Source organism: Megalobrama amblycephala, linkage group LG19 (assembly GCF_018812025.1).
Source record: "Megalobrama amblycephala isolate DHTTF-2021 linkage group LG19, ASM1881202v1, whole genome shotgun sequence".
Taxonomy (NCBI): Eukaryota; Metazoa; Chordata; class Actinopteri; order Cypriniformes; family Xenocyprididae; genus Megalobrama; species Megalobrama amblycephala.
The window spans coordinates 10615552-10628772 of NC_063062.1; the positions used below are offsets into that span (position 1 = coordinate 10615552).

General features: G+C 37.6%; 2 protein-coding genes across 2 annotated transcripts; one reads left to right on the plus strand and one right to left on the minus strand.

Annotated features, from left to right (window-relative positions):
- The first annotated feature begins 443 nt into the window (after positions 1–443).
- chtf8 (CTF8, chromosome transmission fidelity factor 8 homolog (S. cerevisiae)) lies at positions 444–1979 on the plus strand. The gene is made up of 4 exons (XM_048169056.1): positions 444–560; positions 654–742; positions 820–937; positions 1104–1979. Exons 2-4 carry the CDS (start codon positions 720–722, stop codon positions 1335–1337), a joined length of 375 nt encoding a protein of 124 aa, XP_048025013.1. The 5' UTR covers positions 444–560; positions 654–719; the 3' UTR covers positions 1338–1979.
- On the minus strand, positions 1887–11989 carry has3 (hyaluronan synthase 3). Its single transcript, XM_048169055.1, is given in 6 exon segments — positions 1887–4839; positions 4960–5061; positions 5592–5779; positions 5782–6220; positions 8675–9139; positions 10602–11989. Coding segments are annotated over 5 exon segments (1668 nt in total). The 5' UTR covers positions 8684–9139; positions 10602–11989; the 3' UTR covers positions 1887–3909.
- Between the last annotated feature and the right edge of the window lie 1232 nt (positions 11990–13221).

Below are 13221 nucleotides of genomic sequence, written 5' to 3' on the forward strand. Positions count from 1 at the left end.
ATACTAATCAAATTATACCTCTCGAGTCTTACATCTTACAAAAAACAAAACAAAACAAAAAAAACTGTTTTTGTTAATCTTTAAAGAAAATAAGGAATATAAGGAATATATATAATCTATTACTGGGTGCAATTGACATTTCATTTTATGTAGGTAATGTTTTCCAAAGTTTCCAGAGTAATAATTTTAATGATAATTTTTTAAAAATATTGTCAGTCTGCAATAAACCACTATAACAATCTATGAAAAAAAAAAAAAAAATCTTTGATTTGATTGTCTCTGGCTTTTGGTTTTTATTTTACTATTATTATTATTTTTTTAATTTAATTTGTTGTTTTTCGTTTTTCTATACTTGGTACAATTAAATGTGAGTTCGTTTTGGCAGGGAGAAAAGCATTAATTAATACAAGTGAAGAAAGTCAGACCTAAGCAGTGCCAAGAAGAGAAGCTTGAGCAATGCAGACGATCCTCGGTTGCCCTCTAATGGTTTACACTAGAATAGGGCTTTTATTTTGAAATGAAATGTACTTCCAACTGGCGGGAAACTAAGGACCTGACAAGTGAGTGTACTTACGCATGTAGTATATATCTGTACATTCATGTAGACAGTCATTTGTTGGTGTAATATTTGATCTGTTTTGACAATGTTTCAGATGAGAAAGTCTACAGAACAGGAAGAATAGTGATTTGTGAATCCTGACAGAGGGGTCAGATAAAGAATGGTTCAAATAGTCATCTCGAGGTTGGTGTGAAAGCTAAGTTTTTACAGATCATGATCTAAAAGTTCTCGTTGAAAATGCTTTTCGATGTGTTCTGCAGTAATGCTGGTGAAGGTCCAGCTGAATGGCTGCTGGTGGAGCTGCAGGGAGAGATGGTGTCCAGACAGAATACTGGACTAGCAGGAAATCTGATGGGGGACCTGCACTACACTAAAGAGGTTTGTCTTTCTCTAATAATTGGGCAAATTTCAGCCCAAAATCAAAAGAAAATTCTGTACTACTTAAAATACTAAATATGGATTTAATATGGAAAGAGGCAAAATTATAAAACCACTTATATACCTATTTACCTACGGTAAATTCTTGATTTGTCCTCTCTTCAAGGGAGTACCAGTCCTTATTGTTGGACATCACATCCTCTATGGAAAACAGGTCAAACTGGAAAAGCCCTTTGCTGTTCTGATGAAACACTCTGGACTTCCTCAGGATGCAGAGGAAACCATGGAAACCAACCAAGAGAAACCAACATCTTACACTGTCTCCGCCCTCATCAAAAAGAAGCTCATCTTTAAAACCCGACCCAAACCTATCATCACTAATGTGCCGAAAAAAGTATAATTTATGTCCTGATATCAGAGACTGATTGATCAGCACAGGATTCTAGATTTGTAACAGTATGTGGATTAGTATCTTAGTGCTTTTATTGTTTACATACATTGTTGTATTATTGTGTGTTTTTGACAGTAATAGTATACAAATATGAATATTGTAAGTATGAAATTGTATGTAATAGGCGAATTTGAAATTAGAAAAAAAATACTGCTCAAAAAATGCTCTTTTGAATTGAAGTTTATTGTATCAAAACATCAGTTACAATTGTTTGCAAAAACAATTATAAGGGAAATGTCAAACTTTAAAAGAATCCCTTCTTACATACAGCAGAATGTACATAATTACATAAAACAAATGTGTAAAATTCATGTGAGGTTAAAAGACCATGATATCTATTTCTAGGTATTGTCCACATGTAGAAGTACAGGTTAGCTGTGACACCCAGACTAAATGCTGCCGTTTCATCAACACTTGAGTAGTAGACATAAGCTGCCAGTGGCAATCTGTAAAACAACTGCATTTTTGTTAAAAACATGTAACCTCTCCCATTATGGATTATGAATACTGTAATTTATAATTCCCTAATCTGTACAGTGTTATGAAAATAATTTAACGTCTTCCATAAAATAAAGTTTCCTAGGAAATGCAGACACTGATATGTGTCAGTATTTTTGCATGTCTAAAATATCTTTGAATTTTACTTTACAAAAATATATATTACTTTACAATATAATGACTGATATAAACCTAGTTGTTTTCATGGGTTAAATAAGCTTTACCATCTAAAAATGAATGTACTGATACTGTGTTTGGCAGACAGCACAGCAAAAAGCACAGCTTTTTTTTCACTGTAAATGTGGCTGTTTCAACCTCTTGTATATTGCTCAAACCCAATTTGTATAATTATTATTAATTTTTAAGCCCCGCAATCAGGGATTTCTATTCCTGAGGAGCATATCAAAGATCAAAATTTTGGCACCCAGTCTACAAATGAATTGCATAAAATCTTAAAACACACAAATGTGAACAATGAGATTGCAAGGTTGACTGTAAACAAATGATAATTCAGGTTTCAAAGTTATCAACGTAATGTTGCAGCCTTAAAGGAGTCCACAGCAGTTCACTGTTAAGACACAGTTATAGCACATGTAACGTACAAGTAAAAGTCAAGTGCGCAAATGTTTCATAAACTTAAAGCTCTTCTCTAACACTAGCCTCAGTGTTTATACCTCTGCCAGAGTTTAATGTGTGTTTTGGGGGGTAGGGAGCAGAAAAAGTTAGCGTTTGTATTCATGGAGAACTGCTACCAAAGTAAATCCACTAATTGTTGCATTAGGAGGGCTGAGGGTGGTGCTCCATACAAGGTAATCTTTAAAACCACCTAAATTTGCATACCACAAAAAAAAAAAGTTACTTCAGTTCATGTGATTCATATTTATTTCTCTTGCTAACCGATCATTTTATTTAAATTATTAGGAATCATACGTTTGTAAGTTAAAAGAAAGGGTCTTGTCAGGGTGACCAGATTCCGATGAATTCAGGCTGATTGGGACACTTTTTGCCTTTGAGATGACTTAGAAAAAGTGTCCCAATCAACCTGAATTCACCCCTATGTACTTTTCATAAATTATCTTCTTCTTTTTTAATGACCATTAAAAAAAAAAGGTTCAGGCAGCATAACTGGATATTCATTTTCATATAACCCTCTTTTTATGCTTTGAAATTCACAGAACGTTCTTACAGTAAGTCAATATTTTCAGGATTGGGGGAACCAAGTTTGCCAAGTAGGTAAAAAGAAGAATACTTGGCTCATTTTTCTACCCAAACATGCTGCAACACAACATTCTAGATGCTAGAGAAAATCCTCTTTGGTTGCCTGACACTATTTATTCACTGGAACCGGATGTTACTTAAAATCTTGAACTGTAAACATGAAGCCTACAGTATAGTAAATCTTTGTGGAATATCATAAAACTCTCACTTAAATGCTGTTTGCTTTTTCTTCAATGTTCTATCATGTTACATCACAAACGTATCAGAAGCACCACTATTTCGAATGGTGAAATATAGAATTATGCTGGATTGTCAGATTAAAGACATTTAAATACTGACAGGGTTTGGCGAGTAAGACCAGGTTAGTGTCTTATGCAGGTTTCTTTAAGTGTTGGCACACACCTCTCTAACCTTGACAGTATACACTTTGTATAATTAAATGTTCAAGCACCAATATAACACTTTAACTGAATATGACCATGTCAGCTTAACTACATTAACTCTTACACTAACCTTTGGCTCTACTTTTTGTGCCCACCTTGGCTGGCGCCTCCTTAATGTGTGCTTTATAATCACGAAAAGCACCATTCCTGATTTTAACTCAAAAACCCTTGATTGTGTCCAAAAGCTCTCATGTAGCCATAGCTAACCATGTAGCTAACATAGTTATAAAATAACTAACAACTGACAGTCTTGGACTTACACATGATCCATAATTATAACCAGGATTGCAGCACCAGGTAAAGACAAGGCCATTTCATATGAGCCCTGACAGCATGTAGAGATCTTTTGGAGAGACTGGATGCTAGGCTTCGGCATAGGATAGGTGGTACTGTTCCTCTCTTTTGTTACAGCGCTTGGCCACTATGGCCAAATAGAGCACCAAAAGTATGAGCCAGTAACAGGCATAGAGGATGGTGCCCGCAATAAGAAGAGCCTTCTCAGTCTCAGTGAAGGGCTCTTGCACCTCGCAGTAAATCGTGTAAACCACACCACCGAGCAGTATGGCCGCCCACACGGTCACGGGCACAGCTCCAATAAGGTTTACCACTATCTTTTTCCTACCTGATGTGCCCCAACCTGCTTTGTTAATAGTCAACAGGGCAAAGATCTTGGCAGGCAGCAAGCTTGACATGTAGAGTAGAGAGTACAGTGACATGAAGATCATGACAAGGCTTCCCCGCAGGAAGCAGGCATAGGTGGCCTTCACCATGCCCACCAGCTGGACCGTCAGCAAGAAGAGCAGGATGTTCCACAACCGACCTCGGTAGAACAGATGGATGACTGTAGCCACCAGAAAGAAGGGGAAGAACCCAGTGACCACAGATTCATAAGTCATCCAGAGGCTGTGCTTGTGGAACCAAAGCGCATTGTAGAGCCACTCTCGAAAGTAAGACTTGCTCCAGCGGGTCTGCTGGTTGAGCCAGCGCAGGTATTGCGTGGGGGTCTCGGTTTGGCATTGCGAGCGTGCCGTGAACTTGGTTTTGTAGCCGAAGCTGAGGACGCGGTTGGTGAGGTGCCGATCATCACCGAAGCTGCACTTGCTTCCTAGGAAGGTCTGGTGGTACCAGGGCTCCAGGAACTGTTGGAGGAGAGAGTTGCGGTACATTCCCAGAGGTCCACTGATGCACTGCACACACCCAAAGTAAGACTGGCAAGCCCGCTCTATGTTGAACGCCATCCAATACCGGACACTGCTCAGGAAGGAGATCCAGGAGTCGTACTTGTTCAGAATCTGAAAGAGACAATGGATGTGGGTAATCTATGAAGAAGAAACCAACTGGAAAACTTGTTTTTTATTTTGGATTTTTAAAACTCTTTGGATAGCCAATACTAAAATAGGCAAATTTCTCACCTGAACATCTCCTCCCACCCCACCCACTTCCGGATCCTCCTCTAGAACCTTCAGCATCTCAATGGTGCATGCTGGATCAAGTACAGTGTCTGAATCACATACCTGCAAAACCAAGAGATGTATACACTATGATTTAGAACACTTCTGTAACTATTTACTCCTTTTCAGTTATTTGGGGCTTATGTTGACAATGACTGTGAACAATGCAAGGACTGTTGCAAAGGAACTAGTTGCATCATAGACACTGGCTCACAGATGTTTCAAGGTCATCTTTCTGAAGATATCAATCCTATGCTGAAACAATGAAAAGTTGATGACAGCGCACAGGTGTGCTCAGGACTACAGCTGAAGGTAAGTAATAACCTTTGACCTCAATGCTGCCTGGATTCATATTACAGTGACATTGATTGAACTCTGAGGTGATGGCAGACTTTGAAGAGTGACAGTAAATTGTAGGCTCAATAATTACGAAATCTAATGTTTTTTAAAGTCAAAGCTATTTGGCCCATCCAAGAGCAAAAAGTAAACAAGTCTTGTAGGGGTACTTGTCTTGTTATTGTGTAAACATTTATTCAAGCATTACTTTTTCTGTTTTATTGAATTTTTAGGTTGTTAATGGTGTCTAGACTTACTTGTATGTAATCCACAGTATCTCCCAGTGCTTTGAAGGCTGTATACATCACCTCTCTCTTTCCGCCCCACTCCTGCATGATGCAGGAGTAACGGCAGCTCCGCACCACCCTGGCCACGCGTGCAGCTTCCTCGGCATGCAACAAGCCTTTCCCTCCTCCTCCATCCCCGTCGCAATGGTAATTCCCTTCCACACCACACAGCCTGTCTGCTCCACTCCCCCCATCACCTCCTGGAAGATGTCCATCATGTAGGAATCTTCCTGCCGATTCCCATCCACCACCAGCACCACTTTAAGCCCGGGAAAAGAAATGTGGCGAATGCTCCGTAGACACTTGCGAAGGTAGTCTGGATCTTCCTGATAGGCTGCGATGCAGAGGGCAACAGTTCGCCGCAGGTGCTGAGGTCTGGAGGGGCCACGCATTTGTCGGTGCTCCAGAAAGGCGAAGAGGCTCTGCAGGAGGAGGTGGAGGGACAGAAAGGCACCGTACAGGCCAAAGGACAGGTGGTGCTGCTCAGTGTGAATGAACTGGTAACCGGTCACATAGGCCAGTAGGATAGCAAAAAGCACCACTGCTGCGAATAGGGTGGTGATGAAGATCCGCACCGCAGTGCCAAATCGAGAGGGCATCTGAAGAGGGAGAAGAAGAGATATCATAACTAAGGGTAGAGTGAAACATCTTTACCTTTTCTTCTTCTCCCTCCTTATTTGACCATTTTCTCTTTTCTCCCCTCCCACCAGTAACTACTTCTCTACACTCTAAAAAATGCTGGGTTAAAAAAAACCCAAGTTGGGTTGAAAATGGACAAACCCAGCGATTGGGTTATTTTAACCCAAATGTTGTTGAGTATCTGGGCAGTTTTATTTAACCCAACTATTGATTAAAAATGACTATATAGCTGGCTTAAAATGAACCCAAAATAGGTTGGAAATTAAAAATCAGACACAATTACTAGAGGCAACAATAATAATCAAAAGGTGAACATTTATTAATAAGCAATTTAATAAATGTTTATTGTTTATTTATTAATCATTAAATCTATTGATAAATGTTCATTTATTCTACATATTAATAAATGTTAATTTCCAACATACTTTGGGTTCATTTTAAGCAAACAATACAATAGTTTTGCAAGCAGCAAGCAAACAATAGTTTAAAAATTAAATAAATAAAACTACCCAGCAGGTTGGGCAAACATTTAACCAAACCGCTGGTCTAAAACAACCCAATCGCTGGGTTTGTCCATTTTCAACACAACTTGGGTTGTTTTTAACACTTTTTTAGAGTGTATAGTGGAACAGTTTTGAAAAAGCACAAATCCAAAAATAGCAAATATCCTAGTAGATAGTGAAAGACAGAGATCTAATGTACTTTAGTAATAAGAATTTTATTTGAACTCAAATTAAAGTGTCTCATCAACTGGTCATAATTCACCTAAAAATCAAAAGAAAAAAAGAGAAAGAAATTAACATAAAATAACATAACAGAAATGAATAGAAATAAAAAAGAAAAGAAATTATATTTTGACTAAATAAAATGATTGATTTTTAGGACGATAAAGATTTTTGGCAATTACACATTTACTTCCAAATTCTCATTAATGTATTTTATCCACATATTTTACTTTTGAGTTTGTTTGTAATCCCCAATGTAATTATCCCCATTTATTATTCTTATTATATTCTATTTAATAACAATAATTTTGTATAGGCAGAATTACTACAAATACTACCATGATGTATACAGTGCCTACTTTTTAAATAATATAATATTGCCTAATATGTTTACATTATGGTAATGAGAATGGGAATTGTTTCACATTAGAGTAATAAGAACTGGGGGAAAAGAAGAAAAAAAAAAAGATTAATGCAAAAAAAAAAAAAAAAATCCTATCTTGGGCTTCATTTTCTTGATATAAAGGTATCATTTAATTGTATTATTTTTTTATTTTGACATGCTTTGTGAGATTCCCCCATTAAGAGAAGGGGTCAAACCAAGAATGATTCAAAATTTTGAATTCATTACAAACACATGGCAACAACTGACACTGTGACAATATTAGAACACTATAAACCTCATGTGAAACTCTCTCTCAGTCACTCTCTCTTTGTCTTTCTCACTTTTTTCCTCATTCTCTCAGGTTAATGACTTTAATTAAAGGCTAGGCCGAGTTTGGCAGGTAATCAGTGGCACCCAGACTAGTGAACAATCCCCCCCTTTCATTCATTCAATTGCCTCCTGCTCCCCCTCTCGTGGAAGAAAGAACCGCTTCACTCAGTGGCCTTATATCATAACAGCCACCGCAACGGAGAAGAGAGGCAGAAATAACGCTGACTTCCACTGAAGTGGTTGTTTATTTTTCTATCACAGTAACTGACTGTTCCCACAGTTACTTACAGTTGTGCCAGACCAGTACTCAACTGTTTTACATCTTATAATTCCAAGAATTACATAACTGTACCTTTCATATTAGCAATTTGGGTTTCACGTTACATGCAACAAGCAATGTATCTGAAGTTAGAACTGCCATAAATCCTACATATTGCTTGTACACTATAATGGATGTTTCCCTTTCTTGCGTTATCCTACACACCTTGTGATGTGAACAAAGACAACATAGACCCTGAGGGTGAGATAGAGACAGCAGGCAGATACTGAGTGTTATGTTTGACCCTAATTAGAGGGAATCTTCCTCCGGGGGCTTGTTAGCTCAAAGGGACGGACATGAAGAAGGGCCCCATGTCATACTCAACAAGACACCAACCATCACAAACAAACCCACTACCATATGTGTGATGAAAGGTGTTCACACTGCAGCCTTTGATCACTTGGTAGGATTGTTAAGTCAACTCAAGATGCATATTCCTGAATAGTGGCAAATGCATTTATTGAGGTGTCACACAAGGAGATCTATAAGACATTTAACCTTTAAATTAACTATTTAGGACAATAAAACATCAGAATGTTAATATCTGCATGCTGTGTATGTCCGAGTATATGTCAGTATCTAACCTAATGACTGAAGATGAGTACTATTTCAACTTTCCACAAATAAAAGAGGTCAGAGTTCAATAGTTACTCACTGTTGTCATGATGAGATATTCACAGCCCGGGTGGAGATCAATCCATGAGAGCTCAATAATCTCAGATCCTTAGTTTGCTTTTAATAATTCTATTCCATAAGTTTCCCAGTGATTAACAGAGGACATTGTTCTCAGGTCTGATTCTCTTGTGATTGATGGTAGGGATGATCATGGGTAATCATGCATTCTCAGCCTAGACAGAAGCAGGTGGTCTCAGATGAAACAGAAGTAGACAGGATCCAAAAATGCTGTATGAAGTCACAGGTGCGTTGCGGGTTGGTAGGGGGGTGTCCAGCTAAAGCCTCTTGCCCAGTGTATTCTCAGGTGTGGACCAGATAGAATGAGGACTTTGGATGCAAGGCAGGACACTGACAAAGGGAGGATGTGGGAGAGGAATGAAGGGGGGCTGGGAATCACCAGGACTGAAGAGGGAGGGCAGCAGGTGAGAGGAAGTGAGATGAATGGCTGGAAGGCAGAGCATGATGAGTTTGGGTGAATTAAGAATGTACACTAGTACACTATACTAATATGCATTATAAATATAATGATCAACTGAAGTAATGATCAATTGAGACTCCCAGATATAAATCACTTTTAAACTTATAAACCGCACTCTCCATAGATGTGATTGGTCACAGCTCTTCAACTAAAAGTCCTGGTTTATGCACTGTTTTTTTACATTGTTAATGGGCCAATGATGTGATAATTTATTTTTTTTGGTCTGGATCTCAAGTGTTTCAAAAATACATTAAAAATTAAATTTATACAAAAATGTAAATAACTTAAATACATCTTGTCAGTTTCTGAATTTAAAATCAAAAATGTCTAGGTAGAGTAACTTTATGGAAAATAAAATAAAATAAAATAAAATAAAATAAAAATGCTGATATTCTTGGAAAATACTGCAAAATATTAACAAAACTAATAAAATATTTTATTTAATTTTAAAATATCATTACAGGTAATATTTATAAGGTAAAACAGTAAAATATTTCATTTAAAATATTATTGATATTTGTTAAGTTTTGTCACATTAAATGAATATCAACCAACACAAAGATTACATTAATTCCAAGAATTTGTGAATTTGTAAATTAAAATTGTGAATTTGTAAATTCAAATGGCCCAAAACCAGGTATTTCTTATGTTTTTTAATAATTAAATGCTCACATTCATTTATATAGAACTGATTTAACAATAGTAAAGGCACTAGGATTATATTCAAAATAATAACCTGAATCTTAATCCTGTTAAAGAAACTTAATAAAACGCATTAGATTTGTAGAAATAAAGGGAAAAGAAGAAAACACACACACAGTACTTGCTGCAGGCTAGAGTCCTGTGTTGGGTTGAATACTATTTTGGTCTCTAGCAAACTGTACAAACACTTTTGAAACTTTCACTCGACCCTTGTGTTGTCAATGTATGATGAAATGGAAAGCTAAACAGACGTCATTTTCCTTAATCGAGCCATTCTGAAACCTTCCCGTTTTATTCCGTCCTGCTGCCCACTTAGTTACTCAGCCTCAGGGCACTAGCAAGGGTGCCAAGAAACCGAGGCCAATCTTAGTCCACTAGGACTAATATTGTAATAACTAAAAACACACATATGAGAATCTTAAAAGTCTTATCAATTCACAGATTCCCTCAATTTCTACAAATATATTTTTTTTTAAGTTGCTAAATGCAGGAGTTTAAAGCCTTGCACAAACACAAGCTTACAGTAGCCTATTTGTGCAAAAAACACCTACCCAACCTAAAATTCCATGCTTTGACTCTCTCTCTCTCAATTTTGTATCACACACACAAATAACCACACAATGAACATATGACAGAGTTCTTATGCAGCATGCTTTCATATTTCATCCACTTCCCACAATAAACACTGACAAAAGACAAAACTCAAGTTGAAATAAATGTCTCTTACCTTCCCAGCCCCGCAGCTGTGACGGTGGTCTCTCTCTCTCTCTCTCTCTTCTCTGGTGGAGTCAGTGTGTGCGAGTGTGTGTCTGCCAGGCGTCTGCTCCGCTCCTCTCCACCACAGTGGAGCACAGCACCGTCCTTGTTCAGCCTCCAGCTCACACTACATCTTTATTCCAGCCACACTTAATTCAGGAGATCCCTTATCCAAAAATACAGCACCATCACCCTCCTCCTCCTCTGCTTCCCTCCCCTTCTTTTTGTGTCTCTTCCCTCCCTCTCCTATCAGAGAGTCCCGAGGCATGAAGACCTCCGATATCAGCTCTGAATTAAGTTCTCACCTGGCGCGAGGAGGAGGACGGGGGTCCGCCGGTGGACCTCATGCCTCTGTGTCAGTCCTGTACTGCAGTGGCATCGTTCTGCAGTGCAGCCGAAATCCTTCAAGGTCCCTTCTCTGAGCTTTTCCCCCTGCTCTGCAGTGCAGCCAGCCTTCAACAAGACTCTGGACTGTTTGAGCAGGCACCCTCTCCTCTTGGCTACACACACACCCTCTCAATGCATCCTTTATTGGGTTATTTATTTATCTATCACCCCTCCCTGCACCCCTCCTGCTGGCAGCCTGCAGGTCCAACACCGGCTGATGAAGAGATCTGCGAGAGAAGGAAGAGAAAGATCGACTGCAGCAGGCTCGGACTTAATCAATATCCACGGCATCTCCAAACATTCCGATCTCAGTTTCATCTTCCCGCAGCACCCAATGAAAACTTGAACTGTTTTCGGAACGACCCTTCCGAAATTCACCAGCCAGGTAAAACACGCTTACGCCCTTTCTCTTTCCAACTCTGCTGCATGGCAGGAAGAGTAATTAGCGTAATGGCTCTTTCATGGCTGAGTAGCAGACGTGGGAAGGTCATTATAGGGTTTGCGGGGAAGGAAGGCGAAAGTGTGACTCTCCACTAGATAGCTCCATCGGCCTGGCTTCAGTGCTGTGCAGTGGTGTCACTGATTTACCCCTTACTGTGGGAACGTCCTTGGATCTTAACCAGAGAAGCAATTATCAGAGACACCTCAAGAGCCTTGTGAGGTTCCTCTGCAGAAACACTGACACAAAGTTTATGACTTCCAACCGGGCAGCTGGCCACTACATGGCAGTTGTATTAGTTGTATTACACTTCCTGAATATGGGTTTAAATACAGGTGCAATGAACAATAGCTGACTTTTCAAAACATGGATGTCAAAATCTATTCTCTCTCTGACTCTTAGACTTAAACATTGTGTGCCTTTAAAGGGATAGTTCACCCAAAAATAAATGTTGTCATTTACTCACCCTCAAGTTGTTCCAAACCTGTATGAATTTCTTTCTTCCGCTGGACACAAAAGAAGATATTTGGAAGAATGTCTGAAACCAAACTTACGGAAGAGGATTAGGGCCAAGCAATAATAAAAAAATAAAACCATCTCGAGATTAAAGTTGTTAAATTTCGAGAAAAAAGTCGTTAAATTTCGAGAAAAAAGTTGAGATAAAATGTTGTGAATAAAGTCATTAAATTACGAGAAAAAAGTCGTTAAATTTCGAGAAAAAGTCGAGATAAGATGTTGAGAATAAACTCATTAAATTTTGAGAAAAAAGTCGAGATAAAATGTTGTGAATAAAGTCATTAAATTACGAGAAAAAAGTCGTTAAATTTCGAGAAAAAAGTCGAGATAAAATGTTGAGAATAAAGTCATTAAATTACGAGAAAAAAGTCGTTAAATTTCGAGAAAAAAGTTGAAATAAAATGTTGTGAATAAAGTCATTAAATTACGACAAAAAAGTTGTTAAATTTCGAGAAAAGTCGAGATAAGATGTTGAGAATAAACTCATTAAATTTTGAGAAAAAAGTCGAGATAAAATGTTGTGAATAAAGTCATTAAATTACGAGAAAAAAGTCGTTAAATTTCGAGAAAAAAGTCGAGATAAAATGTTGAGAATAAAGTCATTAAATTACGAGAAAAAAGTTGTTAAATTACGAGAAAAATTTGTTAAATTATAAGAAAAATGTCGTTAAATTTCGAGAAAAAAGTCGAGATAAAATGTTGAGAATAAACTCATTAAATTGAGAAAAAAGTCGTTAAATTATGAGAAAAAAGTCGAGATAAAATGTTGAGAATAAAGTCATTAAGTTATGAGAAAAAAGTCGTTAAATTACGAATTTGTTCTCATAATTTAACGAACTTTTTTTCTCGTAATTTAATGACTTTTTCTCGTAATTTAATGACTTTATTCTCAACATTTTATCTCGACTTTTTTCTCGAAATTTAATGAGTTTTTTCTCGTAATTTTAACGAGTTTATTCTCAACATTTTATCTCGACTTTTTTCTTGAAATTTAACAACTTTAATCTCGAGATGGATTTTATTTTTTTATTATTGCTTGGCCCTAATCCTCTTCCGTACCAAACAGTTGATGGACACCATTGACTTCCATAGTATTTTTTTTTTCAATACTATGGAAAGCCATAGGATTCATTAACTGTTTAATCATATTCTTCAAAATATCTTCGTTTGTGTTCAGCAGAAGAAAGAAATTAATATAGGTTTGGAACAACTTGAGGGTGAGTAAATGACAACATTTATTTTTGGGTGA

What these genes read in the sequence shown, in the direction of transcription:
- chtf8 (XM_048169056.1), top strand. Translation starts at nt 720, where the DNA reads ATGGTTCAAATAGTCATCTCGAG. An exon ending in GTTCAAATAGTCATCTCGAG is followed by an intron (nt 743 to 819) that starts GTTGGTGTGAAA and finishes TGTGTTCTGCAG; the next exon opens with TAATGCTGGTGAAGGTCCAG. An exon ending in ACCTGCACTACACTAAAGAG is followed by an intron (nt 938 to 1,103) that starts GTTTGTCTTTCT and finishes CCTCTCTTCAAG; the next exon opens with GGAGTACCAGTCCTTATTGT.